Here is a 27,694-nt window from a genome sequence, read left to right as displayed (position 1 = left end):
GGAAGGAAATCAAATTTGTAAAGATATTTAAAAATAACAAAAAAGAACATAACCTAAAGCCATACTGAACACCAGCCATACGAATACATTTACAGAGCTCACGATGTTGAAGGTTTCTACAACAAAGTGATCCTCAGTCACGTCGGTGCACGCACACACACATTCAGGGAGTCGATGAAGAAACTGCTAGTGACCCGAAATTTCATTCCTTTGGATGAAAGAGCGGCTTTGTAAGTTTTTTCTACCTGCGTGTTTTTAGATCGCTCAGCCTGCGGTGTCAAGCGTGGCAGTGGCCGTGTCGAGTTCCCGTCATCACCCTGCGTTCCTCTGTCTTGACGGATGAATCCGGACAGTTTCATGTCTGTTCTGTGGGCAGAACCTCGCTGCCCTGCTAGAACCGGGCCCAAGCCCTCCTTCGTCCTCTTCTGCTGGGCCAAGCTAAATTCAGAGCAAAGACACTCGCGCGAGGGTATCAAACGCTCATAGATCCTCGCTTTGTTCTGTCGTCTCTTCCTGTAATTCATCCACCAGATCCTCGCCATCGATCACTCTTTTGTGAATGCCTTGACACGCTCGCTTAATGAACTGATGTCTGTCCTCCGGTAGCTGCTGGAAGGACTTCTTTCTTATAGATTTGATGCTGCTTAATGCCGTCAGTGATAGTACCTTTATTAGTTGCGCTCACAGCCCACGACTCATAAATTCACCGTTCCATTGTTCGAAACCAAAATTTCAAGCATACTGACCTTTACTGCTCCTCTTCCTCTAAATTCTTTGAAAGGGAGATTTGGTTTATTGGGCAAACTGTGAGTGTGGCGTAAGAGAAGTTTAAGTAACAGCTTGTGCCAAATTTACACGGACTTCCTCTCAGCTTGTTCACCAAACAGAGCTGAGATCTCTAAAGCTGCCAGCACTGTTGTTTACAGACACGAGACACACGGAGCTCGATGTTTAATTTGATTTCATTTCCATGTATAATTTTCACACATTAGTTCTCCACCCAGGACAACAGAAGTGCCAAACTCCGAGAAGAATACACCCAGCGTCTGTGAGAGCTCATTGAATACAAAGTTTACATTCAGCACTAAATGTTTACAGACCACAGTTTCCATTGCAGTTTCTTACATGACTTTTGTGCCATAAACAGCTCCCAGAACACCCTGCATTCAGAGACATAGGACTCTTCTTCTGGACGAGTCATTATACGACGAGTTTACAGTTTTTCATACTCATTTTGTTTACAGAAAACGTCTCAATACTGCCTGTTTTGAAGATTTTAGGCCAACGGACTGTAAAACGGCACTTTGTCGACCGACAGACCAAAATTAAACATTTAATACCTGCTGCCATAAAACAAACCCACATTATTCTCTATTTCTAATCAATTTTAAGTTAGATTACTTTAGGTCTACAGCCATTGTACAGACACATCGCATAGGGCCTAAAAAACTCTAAAAGACCTCAATGTTTACAAACGCTGCTTATGGGAAGGATTTGTATTCAGACGGAAATGTTTACATTCAGATGACGGAGTGACACGCCAAACGCATTCATGAAACACTGCTCGAACAACGTGAATCTGCTGAAATCCAACCCAAGGGATTAGTTCATCAGACTGCAGATAAAACTTTTCGTAATGGAGGTTTTTTTTGGAGGATCTCGCTGACATTTGAAGCTGTTTGTGACTTTTTTGGCTTGAGAACTTTGTGATAAAACAATGCCGTCTAAAATATTAAAGGGGATGCTTTGCTTATCCCTTATCCTCTTGCTTTTCTCCTGCCTCGCTGTTTCCACTGTAACCATCACCACTCGGCGACGCGCCGTCGATGGTGATATCAGGACTCTGACCGGCAGGGGCGGCTCTGCCGCTTCTGGTAAAGCGAGTACCACCTTGTTCCTCCTGACGGGCTACAAGCCGCCACTCCCACGGCTGCCTGCCGGACCCAAAGTGCCGCCAAAAGCGGCAGAGGTGGAGGACGGGGATGATCCACCAGTCATGGCTGAGCTGCCACCAAAGCCCCTCCCTCAGACCATGTTGCCAAGGAACGTAACAGCAGCACTGAAGCCTCCCCTCGGTGCGGCCCAGGTGGCTCCAGCCCCGAGACAGCTGGTGGATGTGGACCTGTGCAAGTAATGTTGTCAGAAATTCTGTGTAGTGTTTATCACTGTTTTTGTTAAGTCTTAAAAGCTAATGGAACATGTTTCTGTATGTGGGCTCTTTTAGTTGTGAGAACTTTTAACTAATGTCCATAAAATGAATATTAAAGATGAACAAAGTCGAGGCGTTTTAAACACAAAGCCGATGCAATGGCGGCGCTTTAAACCTGCATTGTGTCTTAGCTCCAGCAGGGGGAGACTCTTGTAACTGCAGAGAGAAGTTAGCTGTTGTAAAAATCTATGGAAAAATTACTCGCTTGATTTTTAACTAGTTAGTAAAACTTTTCCAAATGAGTTTATAATCTCATTTTCTAGCTTTAAGTGTTTTTTTTATTGCATGGCCATTTAAATTATTGTCCCATGTTAGAGTCACGTGAACAGTAAAGAAGGCTGTGCTTTGAGTCAGGTAACAGTTTTCTCAGGAGTTCTTAATAATTTGGAAAAAGTATACGGCCACATTTTGAACTACTCAGCTGAAACATGATGCATGTTGTGCTGAATTGTGCTAAACTCCATAAGTTTTAGTAGAATGGTTCCAAATTTGAAAAATCTTAGTGACTTTTATACGTCTATGTTGGCTTTATTTTTCAGACCAGGAAGCTGCATTCACATTTTACACTCTCTCTAATCAAATAGGAACGGAATGGGGTTGAGCCCATGTGTGCTGTATGAGCATGCAGTGTCCTTAGTCAGAATTATCCCTTGACTGTAATGTCTTTATTTGAAAGCAGACACTGACGGTCAAAAAACTGAACTCAAAGCTTCAGTACGGTACTTCACCAACCACTGAGTCATATCACAATGCCCACATCCATCCTTTATATACAGTCTATAATTATGTCAAAGAAATGTTACTGGATGAGACATCAGTATGAGCTAACTAGAATTACAGGACACGTAAATACATCTTTTATTGTTTGAGCAGGAAAGGAGAATAAGTGCTAAATTATTAAGGTAACCTAAAATGAAATCTTTGGACATGCAAACACATTTTTGTCAGCTAAAATCATTCCAAATATCTATATACATTTTACATTAGATACATTTTTGTAACTGTTCCAGAGTTGAAAATTGTGGATGCAACAGTGTGACCAATCTGTGGGGCTGAAGCCAAGGTCTCGATAATGTATCAGAGCACAAAAGCTTGGATCAGTGTAGCTCTAATCCAAACTATTTTAATCTGTTTTGAAAAACTATACTCCATTAGGAATAGCAGGTCAGCAGAGTGAGCTGTTAAAGCATCAACATGTGTTTTGTCATGGTACCAAGAGAAGCATCCAATTCTTCTACAGCTGACATAACTCATATTCCACAATCGGGTCAGAAATTAAATTCTTGGCAGCTGTTCAGGCATTTTTAGTTCTGGGGTTAAGTTGACATACAAAATGTGAATTAAAAAAAGTAAATTCTAGACAGAAACATCAGATTACATGAACGTAAATGGCTTCTAATAAAAATGTAGTTGAAATATCACGATTTTCCTTGTTTTATATCTTCCGCTGTGCTGAAGTTTTGCTCGTCGTCGAAGGCCTGCGGATCTTTTTATCGCCCTAATTTACATCCATCAATGTGATGGCTTGATCACTCTGGATGCCATAAAAGCGAGGCACATCATGATTCCCCTCCTTCAGCTCGGATCTTCATCTCACAGAAGCTCATATTTTTCACTGAGAGGCGTCTTGCTGTTGCTAAGCAACGTATAATCAGCTCTAAGTCAGATGTGTGTTGGCGAGCCACACGCTACGACTATCAACAGCAGCTACATTCAGGCACAAGAAAGCAGCACGAAGCGCTGCAGTGAAGACAGAGCTCCGTTCTACGCTTTCCTTTGTGCTACTCTGCGAGCCCAAAAAGCTCTCCGCAGAACAAATGCAGGATTTACCTAAAACATTTATCGCCTTTGAGACGACGAGTTTTAGCTCGGAGTGCTCAGAGAGGTCCTGCAACAATAAAGGTAATATCTCAGTCAGGGGAAGTCCATGAAAGGCTTCAAATCCCGTTCAAAAGCAGTAACAAAAACCTCCCACTGCTGCATCCACACCTAATGTAGAGCCACATAACCCTAATGTGACTGTTATGTTGCCACTCTCCTCCCAGCAAATGACAAGGCCAGACAACAGTGATGTCACATCCTCCGCTTTGGTGGTGTTGTGCTCAGTTGTGCACCTCTCAGTTTTTGCAACCTCACACGGTTTGTGCCGGTACCATCACAGTTTGAAAAAAGGAGACTTTGGACAAAAATGTGATTTCTTTGCTTCAGCTTTTGACTTTTTCTCCTCCTACATCAGCACTGATGTGGAGGTTTTGTCTAAGTGGCGACAACAGCACTCTACATGCAGGCATAAATGCTACAGAGCTTTGGCGATGGCACTGCATAATGGGGCCCCAAAGCCTGAGGCTAGGGCCTAGCCTGGGATGCACCTACGTAAAACTTCAACTACACAATACAGCAACTGCAGGATTATACTGCAACTGCAAATATACCCGAGTAGAATTAAAATAAGCTTGATCACAGTTTTGAAAAAAAATGTCCAGTATTTGACCAGTTGATCCATTAAATGGACCCAGCATGACCCTTGACAGTTGTCCTAAATCTAGAGTTTAAAACAGTGACATAAATCTCTGGTCAGACAGCACAGCAGGCAGCTAAACATAAGATCATATAGTGGATAAAGTCTGCAGAAACTGTCAAATAAGCATGATTTTAACACTGAGGAGCAGTAATGTCATATAAACAGTATACTACACATATGCAACACAAAGGCAGCTCACTCAGTTGTTTGCTGGGTATTGCATTCCTGAGATATGGAGTATCACAAACACTTAAAAGAGGCTCAGGACTGGCAGTAAATTTACAAATGGCTTTCAGATTTCACTAATATTTCAAGCTCCAGATCACAGCACTAGGCTTCACACCTCTACCAGTTTGTGGACATTCACTGTATTCTGTTATTATTTTTCACCAGTGTTTTAGTGAAAATAACCATTCTTTTTTTTAAGAGTTCTGTCCTTAATGTACTTTAATGTAGCGTCAGGAGGTAAAGATGTGGGAGAAGATTGTATTGGCAGAAATCGAAATTATGATGCATGCCAAACGCTCACATCCTATGAACTTTCAGGGTCAAAGAAGAACCTTAAGCAGCAGAGGCGTGGTACACGACGGCATTAATGGTACGTTTTTACCAACTTTACTCCGCAGGGGTTACTATGATGTGATGGGGCACTTTGACAACTCGTTCAACTGCTCCCAGGGCAGTTACATCTACTGCTGCGGCACCTGCCACTACCGGTTCTGCTGCGAGCACCAGAGGAACCGGCTAGATCAGGATTCCTGCACCAACTACAAGTCCCCCGACTGGGCTGACCCGCAGGTCCCTGTCACTGTGCCCGCGGTGAAAACAGACCCCGACTTTGAGACGTTTCCGCAGCAGAGCAGCAGGTCAGAGTCTGGATGCGTCAGTCACAGAGCCATCAGAGGAAAAGTACAATATATTAGAATCATCTCGACAGCAAAGATAAATAAAGAGCAGCATAATTAGTCAAAATAACCTCCCGATCTTGACAGAAACAAGTTAATTTAATGAGTAATATTTGCATTAAATGTTTTTAAATTTTAAAATAAATGTTTTATTCTTTTGGACATTTAATTTTGAGCACATTTATAAGAAATCAAGGGTAAAAACAAGTTGAAGTAATTGCATAAGCACTAAAATCTTTCTAAAAAATATGCAACGCTTTCTGTAAACGCTATTTGTAAAAAAAAAAGTTTGTGCTGTGTGTTAAAAAATTGCTTGAAGAGGAGCTAAAAACCTTTAACAATGAAACAGAGTTCTTGTTTGATCCTGCAACAATGAAGAAAAATTGTATCACCTATGAATTTCTATTGATGCGCCCCTAATTGTACTTGAAGTACAATATCATTCCCAATTAAGGCTAGAGACATGAATCGTACTGAAAATTTACTATAAAATGAAAAAGAAGCTGAAAAGCGTGTAGTTTTTCCTGCTGAGTGCCCTGATGTAATTTCTTTTCTATAAACAGCACGGCCTATGTGATCGGAGGTGTGATCTCCTTCACTGTGGTGGTGGCCGTGGGCGTCAGGATTGCCTTCAGCAAGGTGGCTCGTCGACCCCGAAACCGAGACATCAACATGCCTAGGTGAGACTGCTGGACGGCTGCTTGGCTTCTCAGTTTAGACGTACAGCAAAGACACGAAACCCGATGCTGTCCACGAGGAGCACAGGCGGTGAAGCCAGATTCTGCCAGGCATTAAACGCTGCTAAGAAAAGACCATTCAGAGAAAAAAGTTACATTGAAATGTCTTTCTAAAAATTCAAATGCAAAATGTATGCTTATGATCAATAAATATCTGTGAAATGTCTGCATATAAAGATGGGTGAAGTCCTAGTTTGAAGAGAATCATCTTAGTCACCTGTAGAGGTGCATATGGCTAACTTGTCAATCACAAGTCATTTCTGCCCTAAAAGGTACTTTAAGTAAGCCATACTATAACTTATAAAATACGCTTGTTGTATTAAACAAGAAACTAGTGACTGAGCCCCTAAACTAGTCAGGAAGGTGTTTACTGAGGTCATAAATCAGGTGACCGGTGGGCTCTTTTTTTCATAGACTTCAATGAACCTGGAAAAGCAGAGGGAGTCTCCCCCTGCTGGCCATTGGAAACAATGCAAGTTTAAGACTCATTTCAGCTTTCAGTTACAGAAATTGTGTCTATGAAACCAATTATTCATGTCTCCTTTTAATCTAGTTGTTGCTATCTTGGTAAATGATTATATATTACACATGCGATTATATTAATATTAATAATAATAATAATGATCTTCAGCCAGAGGTGAGGTGTTAAAACGTCTCAGTTTGCAGTGGAACATGAAAACTTTTAAGACATGTGAGACTGAGGTTTTAGAAGATTTACAAACAGATCAAAGTGAAACGTAACTGCATTATTTTCAATGATAGGATTGCTTTGGACACATTTGGAAAGTGCTCTGAAGTATAACTGACTGAGAAAATGTTTCCTCCACATGATCTTTTCTCACTATTCTCCTCACATCTGTTGTTCCTCTTGTCTTTCTGCCCTCGTGCTTCTCTCCCTCCGTCCTCCCGCTGCTGCGTCAGATCACTGGTGGATATCTTGCGTCACCAGTCGAGCCCCGTGCAGCAGGGCGAGAGGAACAACAGCACAGTGCTGACGACCACCTCAGACGGACGCACATCCAAAAACCTGTACACCCCCATCCTGCAGATCAAAGACAACCGCAGTGAGTGACGATTATTATATTCAGGTTAAACGAGCATTCGAATGAGGCCAGCTTGTCTCGTCCCCAGTGGAAAAGGTGGTAATTGTCGCTGCTCTTGTTTCAAATATCAGCAACACACTTCTTACTTCAGGTGGAATACATTTGTTGTGAGTGAATTGTTGCCAGATGTTGTTTCATTTAAAAAAGCCCCCTGAGATTATTGTTTAACATCAGTAATCTCAGAGGGTCTTTTGAAATGAAACAACATGGATTCAGACTTTTAAAGGGTTGGCTTCCTGTCTGGATTCACCTTCTGCTCTTTATTACTCAAGTGATCTTGCAAAAATGTATTCATCTGAATTAAAACATAAAAGTATGCATTGAATTTAACAGTTTTTAAATCTGAAAAATAAAATGTTTAGAGATGTGTTTTATTTTTTTAAAGGTTAATTCTCATTCAGCTTTCTATATTTCTGCACAAACGTGACCTGCACACAGATGAGCTGAAACATTTTGACCACTCACAGATGAAGGAAATAACTTTGCTTAAATTTGCCCAATGGGAGGATGAGGATACTTCCTGGTCTAACCACTCGCTCAATAGGACACCAAACTCCTTGCAACCAGGAAAATCTTGGTTGTCCAGTGATTGCACTTGGTTTTTTTTCCCAGTCTACAAATGATTGCAGCTAGTTGTTGTTGCAATCAAGCTGGTTACTTTCCACTTTCAATTGTTTTGCAATTGTAGAAGCCACCTGGTGAGCGTCAGTTTGTCTCCAAACAATCGAGGTCCAACTCGGACTGAATGCAGTCATTGACAGACAGACTGGAGAAGGTCTGCAAATAATTGGTGTAATGTTCAAACTCAGACAGACTGCAGAAATGTTGCAAACTTGTCTCCGACACATCTGTTTGCAATCAAGGATCTGATTCACTGGCTGCCATTTAGTTGTTCTCTGCTTATGTTTCTATATAAAAGAAAGGTTATGTCATTTTGCAATCAACTATGTCACTATTTGTGGAGGACCATCTGAGTTTCTATTTAATATGTATGAGCTTCTGGCTGGACTCTGACTGTAAGTAGTTAATATGAAGTTTTCTTAAATTAGGTTTTCCGTGTATGTAGCTCAGCAACAGATTTCTGATTTTTAACATTTTACCAAAGTTAACTGTGGTTTATCATAAACAGCTTAACTGACATTCAATTGCAAACACACTCACTCCCTTTTATAAATAATTTAAGCCTTTGTGAAGATGACAAGATCATTGGACACAGTTACAATCCTTTTGGTTGTGCCGTCTCCAGCCAGTGTTTTCCGCAGGGTGAGTGTAGCATTTGGGGGACTTTGGCCTGCTATTAATTTGGGCAGTGACTCAGTCACGGTCACCTTTATACCACAGCATGCCAGCACTCTTTTCTCTGCAAAGCACGGGATGGAAACCTGCTTCTGCTGCAGCAGGTACTCCGATTGTTGCAACTTCATAATGTTAGCTTATCCTGAAACACAGACTGTGCAGCTCATCTGTATAACAAGACAAACAGATTTCAACCTTAAGGGAGTTTCCATATACCTACTAGTATCACAGATAACTTTAATAATTATATCCTAAAAAAGCTGTAAGTTATGTATGCACACTCTCTCCACCCTCCCTTCACTCTTCTATTGATTGTAATTTACAGCCAAAATGAGACACAAACATATCATGAAAGTGAATTCTTTTTATCACTCAGGAGAAACAAGATATGGTGCTTAAATAACACATATGGTTAGACTAAGTAGCCTGGGATAGAGTCAAATTCTCACCCTGAATAATTGTTTCAGTCTGCACGAACAGCCAGCTTTGCAGGGTATTATGTCGGGTATGGGAGAAATGAGCACCTTAAGCTGGTTTAGGCACACAGAAAGTACTAACAGGTTAATAGACTGGTGGTCCCAATGTTTTGGCTCATCAGTGTTTTAAAAAGTGTCTTTTAAAGGTTCCTTTATGTTGACTGTCACTTTTTTCTAAATAGTGCTACCACAGGGGGATGTGTTTTATATTTTGTATGAAATGTTCAGGCTGAATCTCATGATTTAAGCTTTAATATAAGAAAAACCTCCACTCCTATTTAGATGCTTATGTTGCCCACACACAGAGGAGCTTTGTGTTGAATCTGCTGAGGATGCTGGAAACACTAGAACACTAAAGTCAACACGATCATAGAATTAAACGCAGCGTTTGTGTGATTTCACAAAGTTTTTCCTCTCTGGTGATTATCAGAAGGACATGAATGTTTCTGTTTTCTCACACAGGAAAATCACAGAAATGAAACACACACACATTTCTCTCTTTACCTCTGCTTTATCTCTCTGTCGCTCTGTCTCGTCTTTCACTGAACCAGCTCTCTCTTCTTTCAGCCTCTCTAGGAATTCGATTGTTCTCTGACTCTGCAAATAAGGTTGGAAAATTGCAAATTCCAGCCAAGAAAAGATGAAAAATGTGCCAAATATAGTGGATTTTTTAAATTATTTATTTAGCTGCTCTTGATTCTCTTGAGGTAAAAATGGTAAGAGCGCCTTGTAGTACCAAAGCTTCACATTTTAGCAACTGCAGAAATTATGAAACTAGATTTTTTGTGTAGTTTACAGACAGGAGCTGAGAAATCTTTTTTTTTTTTATTGTTGAATAACAATTCAGCTTTTGAATTGCTAGAAAACGGCAGTGTCTTTTCAGTCTCTTGTGTCCAACGGTTACTCTAAAGCTCAGCTTGCAATCATAAAAAGGGAAAGACGGTGAAAATCTGCACTTTAAAGAGTTGGAACTTTGCTTTAAAAGGACCCACTGTGCATGTTTCCAACTCTAGACTCTGCTAGAGGTGCTTTGTATGAGTCACAGTTCAAAATAATTGTTATTTGTAACATTTGAAAAACCTTTATTCTCATTGGCTGCCACTTGCAAAGAGACTTTAATAGCAGGTGGGTGTGGCTTCTATACCTGAGATGACCGTTTAAGGATATTCGCATGCTGCTTCACAATGCAAAGTAAAAACCAAACGACCTCACTTTTGTCAGTGTTGCATAAAAGATTTAATCTGGGGGTTGCCAGTTCGATTCAGTTAATTTGCGACAACCTTTGTCATTTAAATAAGAAATGCAAAAGTCAGCTCATTCCTGGAGGGACTGAGTCTGTCTCTTTTCTGTCCTCCCCTCTCACTGTCCTGTCTCACCCACTGTCTCTCTCTCTCTCTGTCTCTTTACTGACACAAATGCTTACTCGACATGCCTCCCGTGTCTCTCGAGTGGCTGTCCCATCAGTTTGTCGGCTCTGCTCTCTTTGCAGCTGGGAACTTGCACCATCATTTTAACCAGCAGGGGTCTGCTTCCAGCCCCAAACACTCTGCTACCATCGGTAAGCCTTGTGGTTAGCAGCCCAGTGAGCCGGACTCGCGGCCTCACCTCCACCACTGTCTGTCTGTCTCGATGTTAGTATGACGGCCTGTTGTGCTGCGCTCTTAAAACAGCTGTGCCATTGTCAACCCCACCCTGTGGCTACGTGCAGATTTGTGCTCGAAATCACAGCGTGCTGTACGTTTCCAGTGATTTCCCCTGTCACACGGTTGTGTTGAATCTGACAGATCTTTCATAAGAGTGTGAGCTTAAACTTGTCTGGCCTGCCCTTTGCTTAATGCAAGCCCGTCTTCCCTATTCACTCACTCCCCCCCACAAGCCTGCTTCCAGATGTGCTTGTTCGTCCTTCCTCCTCTCTCTGTGCAGCAGTGATGTGCAAGTGTGATACCAAACTTCGAAGGAGGTCACCGCTTTAACCCGAGTCTGTTTTCACAGGCTTTACACGAAGAAAACAGAAAAGCAATGCTAGCGCGAGTGATTCATCTCCACCAAAGGTCATTGTGCTGCACCCAGGAAACACATGAACTCCTACTGCAAGTCAGATAATTATCTGCGAAGGCTGATTTTATGCCTCTAACATGACTCTGACAGGATACAGGATAAGGTTGCCATGGAAATATGATGGTGTTGATGGAGATGAGCATGATTTCCATTTAACTTTTTAAGTTGTTTCAGTGCCAGTTTTTGCAAGCTATTACACCTACATGTGCCCCTCATGCAGCGGATTACACAAGAAGGCAACAGCAAAGAGTAAAACCGGCTGAGAGGACAGCAAATATTAACCAGCAAGTACAATTACATCATCATTTTCAACTTAATTCATCTAAGGACAGACACTACGGGGCAAAAAGTGTAAACATTTTGTATTATTACATGAAACTAGTCAGTGACTTACATTAAAGATAAAGTTTTCTGGTCCTAGAAACACAGAGAGCACAGAAAAATTGAAAAGCGGCATATGCAAAAGACACTAATGTCTCTATTGGTGTATCTAAATATGCATGAGTTTTATTGCATAGATTTCAAGAGTAGAAATCTGAATATCAGATAAAGGCAGATTTTATTGGAGGAGTTAAAGGTGCAGTTAGAAATGTGTTTGTCTTCATCACTTTCTAAATCAAAACCGTCAATAGACAAAATAAAACATATTTTTAGGAGTAAATTGGTCTATAAATGAGCCGGTTTACACATCTTGGGGTTTTGATGATGACTGTGATTAACCATTAAGCTAAACCTGCCAATCATAAGGTAGGTAAACCCCAAGACATTTCCTACCTTATGCAAAAACCCGACACAGTCAAAAAAAACCTAAACAACACGGTTTTTGCTTTTTATGTCTTTCCTTACAAAGAAACTATTAAATGTATAATTTAGCGTTTGCTGTATTTAATCTAAATTCAGCCATTTTGTGCAGCGCTGTGTGATTTAACAGGTCTAATACATCACAAGGTTGTTATAAAACTATGTGACATTTTAGGTATGTGATTGAGGGCCGCACAAGAAAATGCACGCGCCTTTAGGTTCGGAGTAATAGCTTATGTGGGTAATTATTGTTTTCTGTGCCGGTTTATAGTTTTAAACCATTAGTGAGGTGACATTTGTTGACACCAGCTGTGCTTTTCAGTGTTAGGAAGGTTTAGTCAGCTGTGATGACTAAAGAGAAATGTTCCCTTGGTTTGCTTCTGCACTGTTATATCATCAAGTGGATGAATAAAATGTACAGATTTAGTGTATTTGTTACGTTCACGTGCCTCACTGTTGCCCCGTGAACTGCATTTTGACAACCCCCGGTCTAAGGGGGCATTACTTGTTAATGCAAATTATGGGGAATGGTCTTGGACCAGGAAACAACCAGACACACAGGCACAAATTAGGAAGTACAAACCTAAAATTAACAAAATAAAAATAAACTGTAGGCTGTTGGATAAAGGAGATGCCCTTCATTTCAAGTCTTTGATATATTTGAACTTTCAGTCCCAAGAATTTTGATGATTTTACTTCAGTTGTGCCGGTTTGTACTCAATATTTTTGATTCTAAAGGTGAGATTTTAGACTTTAGAACCTCCTTTGCATCACTTGTCTGGTTCCCTCCTGTGTTAAAGTTTCCAGCCTCCTGGTACAACACAATCACAAACCCCTCAACTCTCTGAGTCACATACTCGGCTCACACTGAGCAAAGTTCATTTTTCCCGGACACCATTACCAAACCTCTGTCAGCCATCGTAGGTGTTCAAAAAGAAAAAAATCAATTACCTCTCACTCATGGAAATTACCAGGCTAATTTAGCATGGTGGCACAAAAACACAGAGCAATTGGTAGGACATTTGATGCTTTCTACCTTTTATTTCCTCCACAGCCTGCATCCTGCTGCTCAGCTCCTGCTTTACAGCCATATGAACTCAGAGCTCAGAGCTAGCATTGCTTTTTCCCCACCGTGTGTGTGTGAGTGTATGTAGAATTCACGGTACAGAAGTCGATGTGGCGTGTGTTCCCTGGGTGGCACTTAACAGAGACAACATTGGCCATTATTGCCCATTACTGTCAATGGTCAATGACCAGTATATGTCCTGCAGTTATCTTAACAAGATCGCAGCCCATAGCTGTTACCGCCCCGAATGGACTCACCATTGATTATATCTGCGTCTAAGACAGGAAGCAGCAGCAAATGGCCACAGTTACGCAAGCTTTAATCGCTGCTTCATAGTTTTTCCTCACATTTCTAACCTTTCAAACATCCTCTGCTGACATTTAGCAGTCAATCGAGCTTCTCAGATTCCTCTGTAATGCTAATCCAGCGATGGCTGGCATGTGTTTGTCCACTGCAGATGTGTCCCTCTGTCCTCTGTTTGAATGTACAGATCCGACACATGTCAGGTGACCTGTGCGCACCTACATGTTGGGTCATTTCCACTGCTGTTTGTTTGCTGTTTGGAAACTATGAATGTACTTGTACACCTTATGATGTAATGGATATGAGTATACGTGCTGCAAAACAGACACCCCTGCCCCTCCCCCATACCGCAAATCTTACATAAGACAAATCATTTTTTATGTCTATTGATCGCTGTGCTGCTTTTGCACTTTGCATAAATGTGAATATGTGTGTGTGCTTGAGTGTGTAGATTCCTGAAGCTATCAGTGTATTTCTGTGTATTTACATGTGGCTGATACGTTCGTCTTATTGAGCCTCAGATGAACAGCACAGAGTTGTATTAATAGATGGTCTCCATGGAGCTCAGAGACACTTCCTGTTTACTGATAGTTAACCAGCTTGTATAATCTTCTCTTGTTCTCTCTTTCACTTCTTCTTTTCCTTCTCTTTGTTCTTTTACACTTACACATCATTCCTTTCATCCTCCAAACCTTCTCTCTCCTTCATTCTCCTTTCTCCCCCTCATCTCCTCCTCACTTCTCCATCTATCTCTTCTTTCCTTTTTCCACCTCTTTCTGTCTTTCTCTCTCTCAAGAGCGTGGATCCCGCATGAACAACACCCCCCAGCTCACTTCCGGGCCCACCCTGATTTCTGGTAGCAGCAAAGGTGCGGGAGGCGGCGGCGGCAGCGTCTTGAGACACAACAGCAGCCACCCGTCTTTTTCGCACTCCTTCCACAACCTGGCTCAGCTGCCACCGTCCTACGATGCAAACATGAAACCTGAGATCAACCGCTACAGCTCGCTGAAGAGGCTGGGTGAGTCGCTGGGGGAGATAAAGGGATGGAAAAGGAGGAAAAAGGGAAACCGGAGTGAGGGATGAAGTGGGACTGATTGAGCGTTCAGGACCACTGGGAGCTTTCAAGTGAAACAACGCACACAAGGCCTCAGCTGTGTCTGATTGGTTCTTAAGTGTTGATGATTACACTACAAATTTTCAAAGAAATCATTACTTTTTATTATGAAAAAAAGCAAATGTAGTCATACAAAGATAAATTAAAAGTTTATACTTTGAGACTTTATAGGACGTAGTTGTGAATCACAAAAAAGAGCAACTATAGCAGATTGATTTGGAAGTTTCAAAAAAGACCAAGTTTGGCCAGAAGGCAAAGAAGGGGCTGTAACACCGGCCCCGCAAAACACAGAAGATAACAGTTTTCTGTGTTCAGAAAACTGCTGATTAATCTTCACAGCACCTACGATGAGGACAGAGCATACACAAAAACATTATCTGCATCTGTTTGTCATAAAGTGAGGACTAGTAAGCCGATGATGGACTCTCAAAACTTCGATCGCTACACTTTTAATCACTTTATGGCATCTTTCATTTGACCCTGCCTGCAGGAGAATTCCTCCATCTTTAGTGTAAAATCCATCCATTTTCTTAGCAGCTTGTCCAAATAAGATTACAGAATGGCTGGAGTCTGTCCCAGCTAACATTGAGCAACAAGTGTTGTACACACGGGGCAGGTTGCCAGTAAACTAGAAGTGTGCAATTCCTGGAGAAATTGCAATAAAACATATATTCTATTAATGCAAATGTCTTTAAACTGACATTTAAATCTAAAATATCTCATAAAAACCAGAAAATGCCGTGCTCTCCTTTAAACTCAACCCTGCAGGTATCGCAGGCAGAGAGAGGACGGCTGCTGTCAACCTGCAGCAAAGTTTAAAAGAAATGCACCAAATTTAAAGTAGAAAGCTAAACAAGCAGTTTGTCAGTGTGACTGTGGAGCTGTCACGCCTTCCCCCTTTTCACTGTGCCCAATTCCCAGATATTGTCAGTGGAGTGTGTCATCACTGATCACGTGTGTTTCTGTTTTTGGTGTATTTTGGTAGCTGAATTCAACCAGACTTAATTCGTTTTTTAATTGTTTTGCCTCTGATGAGTCCTCAGTGTTCCTGGGACTCAGCTGGTAACCAGTGGGAGTGAAGACATGTTTGATTAGGTCAAGAGCAGAGAGTGACTGGGGCAGAAGCAGGGGAACGTGAGAGAGTGATTTCTGTAGTATTTTAGTATTTTCTTTAGTTTTATTTTAGTTTCCTTGATTGATTTTTTTTCTTTTGCTGTTAATTACCATGTTTTTGCACATACTCCTGCCTAAAGATTGACTTCTTCTGCATCCCTTTAAAACTTTTTGGTGTCAAACACAAACTGCCCGTCATCTGAGGTCTCTGCACAACAGTGACACACAATTTTGTGTTTGTTTCCTCTTGATTATACTGTGCTGCTGCTATGCTGATCAACCTGGGGGCAGATGAAGTAGGTGAAAATTGGCTTTTCTTGACGTTTAAAGTTACTGAACAGCTGAACAGGGCTTTGATTTTGATTAAACTAATTGCACGGGTATTTACTTGAAAATGTTATGTTTCACTCAACCTGGATTGACTGTTTCAGTCGTGTCGCCTCCTCCTCTTTGCCGCTCGCTGTCAGAGAGTCCTCATCACTGATGTCGTATTATTAACCTGTTGAGGAAAAACTGAGACTAATTGCGCTGATTCTCATTAAAGTGGCTGTAAATACATTTTAGTCCTCGCAGATCTGTTTTTAGTTACAGACGCGAGTGAAATGGTGTTACTGCACCGTCAGCTTTACTCTTTCCCATATTCACGACTTCACTTTCTTTAGAAGTTCCCTTTAATGTGAAAATACTGACTGCATGAAGAAAGTATTTGCTAGGGAGGGTTCAGTTCAGCTGGTTTGCTATACAGATGAACTCATAACTGAGGTCGATAGAAATAGTCGGTTACGTTGTGAACCCTGTCACTGTGATGACATCTGTCCTATATTACAGCTTCATTTGGTTAATGTAGACGTTGTTAACTGTTTGATTTTTGGTCATCCAAATCCCAAATCATGTCTCTGCCAACTAAACTGTGAGCAGGTTTTATTCATATAAACTGGCCATGACTGTGTTTGCCTTTTTGTGGCCTGGTTAGTAAAATTTCAGGCTGCTGATTCTGCGGGGAACCTAAATGATGGTACCATGCATGGCCACCTGAGTTTGTGACAAATAATCATCTCAGTGTGTTGTCTGAATGTGTAAACTGCTTCTGCTAAACAGCCAAAGGCATGGAGAAGAAGATGGAGTTAGATGGATGATGAGATGAGGGAGAATTGAGGAAACAGTGGGGGAAAAGAGGATAATAAAGAAGAAAGAAGGAAGGGAGGAGGAGAGGAAAGATAAATGAAGTTGAAGGAGATGGGAAGGCAGCATGGTAACATGAGGCAGGGTGAGGGTAGAGAAGCAGGTTTGTTAACCAGAAGAGGAAAATCAGGGGAAGGCTGGCTGGGTGAATAAGGATGCAGCATTAATGGGGGGAAAAGAGATGGTAAGGAAGAGGGAGATGCTGTGAGCTCGAGTGAGCAGACTGAGAAGAAAGGAGAGAGAGGCAGTGGAAGAAAGGAAGAAGGGATTTGAAGGAAAAAGAGATGTGGAGGCAGGGGGAGGGGCGTTGGCTGGCTGGTCCGCAGGGGCCTGGCTGCCTTCGACGGAGAAGAAAAGACGTTGGAGAGGCAGTGGCTGGTCGCCTCTCTCACCCTGTGATTGCCGAAGACTGCAGGGGGAGGGGAGTCGCCTCTGCAGGCTGAGTGATGGATTGTTACTACGTGGGGGGTCATATGTGTGCGCGTGTAAGCGGTGTGGCTCTTCGTGAACATGGAAGCATTAATGAGGTGGAAGAAGAGTCCAGATGAGATTCTTTATTATTTCAATTCAATCAAAATAAGGAAACACTTCAACAGATAAAAAGGCTTCCTCACATCAGAGAACAGAAACCTTCATATTCATGAATGAGCATCTCGGTCGATGTCCTGCAGCCTTTTTAAGGAAATTTTGAAAAATCCCAGAGAGAAACAGATGCCATTCCCATAATTCACCTCTTTATTTTCTCCTTTTTCTTCTTCTGTTTGGTCACCATGTTTTTTCTCTCTCTTTTGTTGTCCCTCCTTTATATAATTGCACTTCCTCAAATGACTGAGCACATTAATTTATATTGCAGGCGGCCGTGTTCCTGCAGCATGAATGAGCACTGCATTTTGTTTGATAATTAGAAATCACCTCTAGATAATGAAGAAAAAACCAAGGAAAACATTTGCAGTAGAGCTGTAGCATGCACTTCACTTTGACAGAGTGTTTTCTGAGGTTTGTGTGCAGGTGGCTCTGTTTTCTCTCTCTGCTCCATGACTGAGAGACGATGCGAGGGAATACGTGCAGGAGTTTAGAAAAACTGCATATTTTTAATTTTAAGTGAAACTTGCTGATTTTGTTTTGTCCTTTTTTCGCACTCTAACCAATCGTGGTAGATGGCTGCCCCTCCCTGAGTCTGAATCTACTCAGAGATTTGTCTGATTGACTTCTTCCTCTGATAACGTAGGATCTTTTATTTAAAATATAACGCACTTATGGGTGGCTGTTGTTAACTGGTGCTGTATAAACAAATTGAATTTAACAGAATAGCTAGAATAATAGGAACCAGGAAATGTACAGGGTTGGTGTGTTTTATGGAGGAAATTTCAAACTCACAATGACAATCAAAGAAGTGAAATTTAGACTTCCAATGAGCAAATTAGTTACTGATAACCTACACAGATCAGCTGGCTGTGTGTGAAAACGTCTCAGCCCATACCCACATGAGAAAACAAAAAGGAAAAACACTATGATACACTAATGTAATGCTGAAAAGCTGACTACATGGAGTTACATGAACTGACTACATGAACAGAAGAAGCTCCACAGGTTGCATATACACGCGCACACACACACAGCTTAGCTAATCGTAAACAGGTGTGGCAGATTCAACAGAGGTGGAAGTGTTGCGGGAGAAGCAGACAATTACAGAAGAGGGATCGCTAACAGAGACAGGAAGTAACAGTAACAGCAGGAAATGACTTAAACGTAAACATGAACAAAATCCCCCAAAAATGATGCAGTCAAAGACGATTTTTCATGGCAGTGTTTCCTAACTGAGAGAAGCGACCCGGAAGCATCCGTGTAGAGCTGGCCAGATTCTCCAAATACTGAGGAAAGGTGCGCCAGTGCTTCCTGTGTTACCTCGTTTAGCAGTGGACTGGAGCATCCTTTATGAAAGGACTCGAGCTATTTCCATCCCAACGTTCATACCAACACACCATCTGACACATAAACTGATGCAGATTGTAGAAATGTTACTTATAGTTTTCCAGTTCATGCCAGAGCTGAACTCAAAACTTCTGTAGTAACCTCTTTATTTACGCCTCATGCGAAGAAAGTGGATTTATATAAACTCTCTAAATCCAGTTATGTTAATTAATCAAAGTGCATTTAAGGTCCAGGCTGCATTGGTAATGTCCGTTCAGGATTATCGTGAATGAACTTTCACTTCAGTCAGCTGGAAAAAGTGGGGTAATATGCTGATTTAGTACTCTGAGGTTCAGGTCCTTCTAAAATCACGTTTACCTTTTCTTCACCTGATGTTTTCCACTAATGACAAGAAAGAGGAAAAGGAGGTAGGAGCTATTTTTTTAGACTAACTTCACCCCAAATGCTGAAGTGCCCAAAATCTGCTTTTTTTTCTAATGGCCAGCAGGGGGCGACTCCTCTGGCTTTGAAAGGAAGTGCAATGAGAAATGTACAGGAAAAACCGGAAACACTCTACCTTTCAAATTTCAAGTCATATGAGCGTGCAGTGTTTCTTTTGGTCCGTTGTCTTTTACCAGGTTTGATTTCAAAATGCGCAGCTAGAAGCTTTGTATCACAATGTCGCAGCCAGTCATTGTGGCTACGTTTAACTTCAGTCAATGTTGCTCTTAAGTTTCAGACATCCCAAAGATAACTTGCCTTAAGCTGTAGCTCACGTTTGACATTAAACTACTGAATCTACTAAGAAGGACTGTAGGATCTGACTACACCAGACTTGCAGTGATGGCAGCGAGCACTTTAAACATGAAGCAGTCACTTCGTCTGTGCTGGATGATTTTATTTCCCAGACACTGATCGCTTTCACAGAGGAATGTAAAACCCTTTGTTAAGCAGATTCAGGCTGAATCATTCATTCACTTCTACTTGTCTGATTATTAGATTCCTGCTTTTTCAAAGAAAACCACCCTGAATGTCAGTTTTGGTGAAACACTCCTTCAAATGGAGAATAAAAAGTTGTCATTGTGACACATAAAGAGGGAATATGGCCTCCCGTCAGCCTTTCTCTGAAACGTGATCCTTTTGATGCCGTTCCCCAGACGGCGCTGCAGAAAGGACACTGATAAAGGCTTCTTTGTCTAAGGAGGGCAGCCAGGGAGAAACCTTGAGATAATTTAGCCTTATTGGAGGGGAGTAAACAGAGAGCGTGAGGGAGAGTGAGGAGAAAGACTGAGAGGAGGGAGAGGTTAAGGACAGAGAGAGGAAAGAGAAGCAGAGAGAAAAGCCTGAACAGCGAGGAGAAGGTGAAAAAGCAACAACAACTAGACTGAAAAAAAGAAAAGTGTGGAGAATAGTGAAGACAAAGAGGCAAACAGAAGGAGGGGAAGAGACCTGAGAGGGAGAGCAAAGAAAAGGAAAGAGGGAATGAAGAGGTAGAGAGAGGTGGCTGGTTAAAGGTCAGCTTTAAATTGGCTCTTGGGGAGCTGCTTCCATGGAAATGCTTTGAAGATTAAAGTGGGCTCGGGCTACGCACAGAAGCACTGCTTCTCACTGTTAGTGAAACTGACTAACTGCTTCCCTCTCCGTCATTCCTTTCTTCTGTCTTTACGTTGTCCCTCGACTTCTTTGTTTTTACATCATTTATGCTGTGAAACATCTTCTTTCGCCGCCTTTAAAGCCTATTTTCACCTCACGTCCTCTCTGTCTTTGGCCTTGAGCTTGTCTTCTACCTTTATTCTTTTATGCCTCATGCAATATACAGCGTATCTCTCCTTTTGCATTATCCATTTGTGCCTTCTGTCTTTGTCCTCCTGTGACAAAATGTCTTTCTCACTTTTTCATTTCCTCCTTTCTCTCTTGGATTCTTCTTTCTTCTCTTTCAAGACATTTAAGGTCAGTTTCTTGCTACACAAGACATTTCTTGCTCTAATTTGTTCGCCCTTTCTGATATTATATTTTCTTTCATTTTCACCTGCTTCTCCCTTTTTATTGCTCCACTCTTTATCTGATTCTCACAGTCTCACAAGACCATTTAGTAGCTTTATAGCTTTATTATGTCAGTGAATTTGAGCTCTTTGCATGATCTTCATGAGCAGGTCTTTGATACTTTTTTCCTGCACGGACAAGAAGCATTAAAATTTTTAGTAAACGATTTTAATTTCAACATCTCTTGATGTTGATGAAGATCATAATATTTTATTACTGCTGCTCTCCAGCTACTAAATGGACCTCTCAAGATGTGTTTTCTCTAAATCTCTTGTCTTCCTTATTTTAACTGAAGCCATATTCACACATGAGTAACTAACAGTACCACCGAGCCACATTTTTGGGATCTGCAGTTGTCCTTTCTCACATGTAGCAGACAGCAGGGGATCGTTTGCTGCCTCTCGTGACTAGAAATACTGTTTTCATGAGGATGGAGCATGTAGGAGTCATGACACATGACGCCCACTTGCACACTTGTGAATTCACAGGACAGTTACTTGCACCATTGTCACATGTGCACAGTCGGACATTAAAACAGAGACATTATTTAAGGAGGCATTCAAAGATCTATGGGAAAATAGATGGCAAAGAGGCCATTAGGTAGCTGTTGTACTGACGGATGCCCTCATTAACAATTTAAATGTCATTGCTGTAGTAAAGATGAATGTAAATGCAGTTTTTTAACCTTTTTAAACAAAGGCTTAAAAATATTGTATTGGAATTAGCACGATGTTTGAACTGAGTCATTAGGGACACCATAACGGTGTGAATCTGTACTTGAATCTTGTATCTTCCCCTCTCTGAGCCTGCTTCTGCCATAGGTTTCTTCCTGTTAAGAGTTTTTCCTTCCCACTGTCACCCAGTGCTTTTTCATAGCGTGCCATCTGATTGTTGGGGGTTTCTCTCTATTTTTGTAGCCTATTTACCTGACAATATAAAGCGTCAGGAGTAGACTGTTTTGATTTGATGCTATATACATTTTTCCGGACATCACTAAACTTTTGAAGCGGATTCAATACAAATGGGGTTTTGAACTGCACATAGATTGAGATTGAGCCGTATGTATGTGCGGCTCAATCTCATGTCATAAATCAAACACAGCCTCTCAGTTTAAGCTGCCACATTTCCCATCTCTCTTTCAGACCTGATGGAGTCGGTGCTGCCCTGCATGCTCTTTCAACACCTCCACCACACCAGCATCTACCTCCAGTGACATATTTAATTATCACTTCCTCCTAGCATATTTGTGCTTTGTCCTTTGTCTCAGTCATCCAGGTCATAGTAATCTTAAGTGTTCAGTCAAAGGCTTTTTGAAGAGGTTTCACCTCTCATCTGAAAGGCTTCATCATTTCTAAAAGCTGGGTGGATTCCTTTAGTTTTCCCTTATACTTTCTGTTTTCTCGGCCGGTTGAGTTTTTACAGTGAGTGATGACAATGGACCCTGGATGCAAAACTAATGGGATACCTCATATATGTGTACAATAGTAAAAGATGCATGATACTGCCAATGTAGCCAGCAAGCTTAGATTATACATGAAGGCATTTCGAACCTAAACCTGTATTTTTTCTTACGACTTGCAGGGGGTGTTGTATAAAAGAGAGACCCTTTCCTGATGAGTTCATGGCCTTTACCTTGATTAATACAACACGAGCAAATTGTGGTCCCCCTCTTTTTTCACAGCAAGCTTGTGGAGTAATGTGTTGTCCATGTTATCTCCAGTCCCATAAAGGCAACAACTTCTGATTCTGTGAAAGTTTTGTTCAGTAATCAAACTTTAAATTTGTAACAATGTATCTTTATGTTAATTCCAGAGACTTACCTGAGAATGACTACAGTGATTACACCTTTCCTATCAAACCAAACAATCAGCTGTATATAATCGTCAATAATTATCATTCTGTGTTAATCATCAACATACAAAATAGCTTTTTACATATTACACATTTCTCTTTGTGTTTTTGTGAATCAGAGAAAGAACTTGATGAGTATTCCAGCTACTACAACTCCAAGCGCCGCTCCAACAACGCTCCGCCCTCCTTCTACTCCTCTCAGCACCACCTGCCCTTTGGAGGGGACTACACGCTGGGATCCAGAGGCACGCTACCACTCCATGGCTCTCGGCCCCACCTCCACATGCCGCCCTCCACCCCGAACCCATACCCGCTCCCCTCCCAGACACATTACACCAGCTCCAGCTTCGATAGGCCACCACGCCGTGTCCGTTCCCAGGACCAGCTGCTGGCATTTGGGGAAGGCAACACTCTGTCCCGCCTGTCCAAGAACCAGCAACACCAGTACTACAAAGCCATGATGAGCACCAGCAGGAGCTCTACATCACAGACGCTCCGCAGGTGAGATTGGGGATAAGAGGTGAGGTGTGATCAGATAGGACAAAGTGAAGCAGCAGATGAAATACTAAAGACAAAGGAGTCAGATCAGAGAAGAGGAAGACGAGAGAAAAGAAGGGATCATAGAGATATGAGATGACATGAGAAGATGGAGGTGAGATGAGTCAAATCCCATTAAGAAAACATAAGAACAAAGGGAATCAGGGTGTAATATTTAATCAGTATCAAGAGTGGGACAGTTTCATCAAAGTTTAAAGAGTCTGGCAAAGTGAAGGTTCACGCTATTAAATTTAGGCAACAAAAATTCTGTTTGGGATATATTAGAGGTCCCATATTATACCTTATTTAACTAGTTAAAATCGTATACATCCTAAAAGTAATCTTTAAAGTTTGAGCTTGACACAGTGTAGCTCATCCATCCTTCAAAACACAGCTTTGATTTTAGTGCTTTTCCTAACAGGCTGTCTCGTTGTCGGTACTCTTAAATAAAATGAATTCCAGCTGTGCCTTTCTGCCATTTCCATGAATACCCATAGACGAACCATTATCATCCCGCAAAGCTACTCTAATAAATAAAAACATGGAGCTGAAAAAGTGCATTATACTTCAAATTTCCACAATTTTAGATGGTCCCCCTTAGAGTTGTCGTGATACTAGAACTTTGAATTCAATTCCAATACCCAGGAAAGTACTCTGGGTATTCAAATCATAAAGCTTCCAGTAAAATTTATATTCAAATATTGTAATACTTTTATGACACTGACAATAAGTCTGTGTTTCCAGGTCCCATGAGCGGCTCCTGGTCTCCCCTGACCGTCTGGAGGACCGGCTGATGACGATGGGTCTGCTGCCGGGAACGAGTGAGCGAGGGGGAGGAACCGGGATGGTTCCCACCATGGGCCGGCTCAGCCACCACCAGAAGGCTCAGTCACAGCAGAACATTTGTGTCACGCCATCCATGGACCGCCACCACATGATCAAGATGAACTCCCACCCCACATCAGGCCACGAGCACGACCGCAGCACCACGACCATGTCCGGCATGGGCATGCACGGTGGCTGGGACTCCCACGGCGGGACAGGTGGAGGCCACCCCAACGCCCGACGTATGGCTTTCGCCAGCAAGAGGCAGAACACGATTGAACAGCTGCACTTCATCCCCGGAGGAGGTGGAGGCCAGGGACTCCGGACTGGGAGTAAGAATGAGGTGACAGTGTGAGAGGAAGAGTGGTGGAGAAGAGGTGCAGATGAAAAGAAGCTGAAGACCAGATGAAGAGAGGGAAGCAGCGAGGTTTTTAGTGTGAAGATATGAGCAGGAAATGGCAAAGAAACAAGCAAGTGGTTTGATATCAGCTGGCTCCCTCACAGGGCTGCTCTCAGCTGCACACAGCCCCCTTCATAAAATAAAAAGTGGTGGATGGCAACATTAGTGAGTAAAGCCAATTGATTCTCTCTTTGTCACTTGTGTATTGGAAAAGAGAAATTTCACCTATTCTTTGTGAAGAGAAGACAAATGCCCAAGTAAAGAGCAAAAAAAAAAAAGAAAAGAAAAAAGCAGTTAAAGGCTGCTGGGTATTCGCTGTGACTTTTATTGAAGGATATCCACTGAGTCAAATTTGTTGAATTGTCCTTGAGTTTTGTTGCGCTGTCCTCTGAGTCCTCGAGTGCTCCGACAGAAATTCATCCATCTTTGAATCCACTGTGGATGTCAGAGCGCCGAGGCAGAGGCAGACGGGTTTGCTTGTCAGTGTATTTATACAAGTATTTAAAACCAAACAAGTTGCTTTTGTATGAAATTAACCTGATACTATTACTACTACTACTAATAATAATAATAATATTAGCATAACTGAGCCCTGTAGGATTTTGTGTATACTTAGTTGAAAACATATTTATCCTTTAGCCAGCCACTTTGTAATGTAAAGACTGGTCATATGATCAGTCTGTCATTTCTTTCTCTAGTCGTGATTGGACTATCAAAGTAAAACTGCTGAAATAATGCAGCAGTTAACTCTCATTTGATTTCTTTATAGCTCGATTCACTCAAGCTAAAGATAAATAAATAAAATGAGCCGTTTAGAGACGAAAAGCAAGTCAAAGCGCTGCCATAAAGGCCCAGTCACACCAGCATTTCACGAAAACTCCCAAGAACTAAGTGCCAGTTAATGATAAAGGGAAGGATAAAAATAAAGAAGGTTGAGGAGCTATTGTGAATGTCTCAAGTTGCTACTTCTAAAACATTTTGAATCCAGATGTTCGCCTGTGTTTCTGGTGTGACCGGGCTTTACAAGTGAAGTCCACTTTGCAGTATGATTTTAGCTGACTATGCTCTTGTACAGTGAAATCTAGTGGGTGTATATCATCTATGAAACATTGTGTAATTCGTAGGCTAAGAAAGTTTTGAACTGAGCCAATCTCATACATTGACTGACTGACCAAACATTCTTCAGCAACTGTAGGGTTTCCGCCAGTCTACCATAGACTTACCAGCTTTTTAATTGACCACCTCCCACACTTTTATAAACAAGAGCTACATTTGTAACGTTAGCTAATGTATCTTATTATCCTGGTTTTATTGTTACCCATTTTTCAGATCAGCTAATAGTACAATAATTTAAAAAAGAAAATAAAAAACAATGTTAAACTTAAAGGATTAGCTTTGGTGGACATCTACTATTTACAAATGACAGTAAGCTACATGATTCCTAGCCATAAGTGAACAACTATAACCATATTGTGGGCTCTGTGGGTGGTATAGCACAGTAAAGTGGGAAAAAACACTCAATTTGTATCCAGAGATATAAAGTGAGAGCTAACTGCATATTAAGTCTGACATCATTGGGCATTTCTAGGTCCCAAAAGAAAAGAGTCATTGAGGAAACTTTGAGAGTTAAAAAATTCCAAATTCCAAGCTTGAATAAAAGGATCTGTGCGCTCGTTCTCCCAGTAAAGTTTAACATTCCAGCAATCATGGAAAAGAAGGCTTACTAAGCTGGAGTTAGAATTAGGTTAGTTGATCTTGTCAAGTGAAGCTAAGCTAGTTGACATATAACTGGTGCCATTTGCCATATAGAGCTATGTTTAGTCTAAAACAAACTAATATAAAGTCCAAGTTGAGGTTTCTCGTTGAGACAGATGTCTTCATTGAATCAGACCAGGAAGCCAAGTCCATCTTTTGTTTCCTATGATTTCATTGACAGGAAGAAGGTAATAAAAATGGAACGCACTTCACCTAAGATAACATCTGAGCCTCATCTATGACACAAGGTTATGAAAAATGTAAAAAGTCCTGAGCCTAAGTTGACTGCTTACATTGAAATCTTAGTCGGCACGCTAAATATTTTGTGTCTGAGACACCGTTAGCTCATGGCTAGGATAGCTAGCTTTGGAGGAAAACATTTTAATAGTTTCTGATTTTTGGTAAAGTGATTTTGGATGGCAGTTATTAAGATTTCAAATGGAGCTGCAATCATTTTCAAAAACCAAAAATCCCATTTTAACACCATTAATTTTACATTTGGACCCAGAAACAGGGTTGTTTTGTTATCGCTCAACAAAATGGCCAAAATGTTTCTGCTATAGGTGCAACATCAGCAATGTTAAATGGTGGCTGGGGTCGACAACTTCTCTGGCGGAAACCCTGAACTGTTCAAAACTTTTCATGGCAAGCTTGTAGAGGGGTCGAGGGCTTTGTTTCTGCCGCCGATTGGTATTAAACCAACCCTCCTGTACGTCTATAGCACCACATGTTTTCCTGCAAGTTCAGCTGCTCACCTCGTACGAAGGGGAAGGGTGGCAAATGGGTTTTAGGCGGTGGGGGGGGGACAATGGACACTTCACACCAAGGGCTAAAATGAATTATCTTTGTGTGTCTATGCTCTGTACAGTCTCTGCTTCTCATTTTCATTTTTTCCTGTGAGTCGGGAGGCATGCTCGTGCATATTTTTCACAGATATTTTTATTTTTATTCTTCTTGCGTAGAGAGAAAAAAAAATTAAAATGCAAGGAAATTGTGCAAAGCAAAAGAACTTTTGTGTACCATGTAAAGACACATGACCATTTTAAAAAGCTGCGGGAGAAGCGTTGACCATAATGATGTCATATTTTGTACATTTTTTTGGTTTTCTGGCTGTGAGATGGACCTTCTGGCCACGCTGGCTGGATATACCCTTTCTGGGGTTTCAAGAGAGGCCTTGTTTAAGGTTCCACTCTCGGGTTGTATTTCGATAAAGACAGACATGATTGATTACTGCGTGAAGCTTCCTGCCAGCCAGTTTTAGTGTTTTAATACATGTGCTCACGTGTTAATGGTTTATGTAGAAGTTCCCCCTCAATGACACTATGAACGCTATCATCATGAGCTCTCTTTCTTTCTCTTCTACTTAAACATGTATTTATTTTTTTAATCTCTGTGAGTTTTAATGTGTAATCCTGGATTTTCAGTATTAAAAACTTTCTAGTGGAATTAAAAAAAAAAGAATAGAAGAAGAAAAACCCTTTGTATACA

General features: G+C 41.4%; 1 protein-coding gene across 2 annotated transcripts; it reads left to right on the top strand.

Moving 5' to 3' along the window:
* On the top strand, nucleotides 1-27,694 carry shisa7b (shisa family member 7). Of its 2 annotated transcripts, XM_005745195.1 has the most exons (8): nucleotides 1-2,130; nucleotides 5,357-5,596; nucleotides 6,199-6,315; nucleotides 7,294-7,436; nucleotides 10,737-10,805; nucleotides 14,272-14,493; nucleotides 22,809-23,190; nucleotides 23,971-27,694. In XM_005745195.1, exons 1-8 carry the CDS (start codon nucleotides 1,718-1,720, stop codon nucleotides 24,404-24,406), a joined length of 2,022 nt encoding a protein of 673 aa, XP_005745252.1. In that variant the 5' UTR covers nucleotides 1-1,717; the 3' UTR covers nucleotides 24,407-27,694. The 2 variants fall into 2 exon arrangements, with proteins under 2 accessions (XP_005745252.1, XP_005745253.1); XM_005745196.1 differs by lacking the exon at nucleotides 10,737-10,805.

Source organism: Pundamilia nyererei, unplaced genomic scaffold (assembly GCF_000239375.1).
Source record: "Pundamilia nyererei isolate P.nyererei 1_Seehausen unplaced genomic scaffold, PunNye1.0 scaffold00155, whole genome shotgun sequence".
Lineage (NCBI taxonomy): Eukaryota > Metazoa > Chordata > Actinopteri > Cichliformes > Cichlidae > Pundamilia > Pundamilia nyererei.
The sequence above is the reverse complement of the archived record's forward strand: the minus strand, read 5'-3'. Positions and strand labels throughout refer to the sequence as shown.

Coding starts and splice junctions, on each gene's coding strand:
- shisa7b (XM_005745195.1), top strand. CDS start 1,718: ATGCCGTCTAAAATATTAAAGGGGATGCTTTGCTTATCCCTTATCCTC. Junction 5,597..6,198: donor TTTCCGCAGCAGAGCAGCAG/GTCAGAGTCTGG, acceptor TTCTATAAACAG/CACGGCCTATGTGATCGGAG. Junction 7,437..10,736: donor GCAGATCAAAGACAACCGCA/GTGAGTGACGAT, acceptor CTCTCTTTGCAG/CTGGGAACTTGCACCATCAT.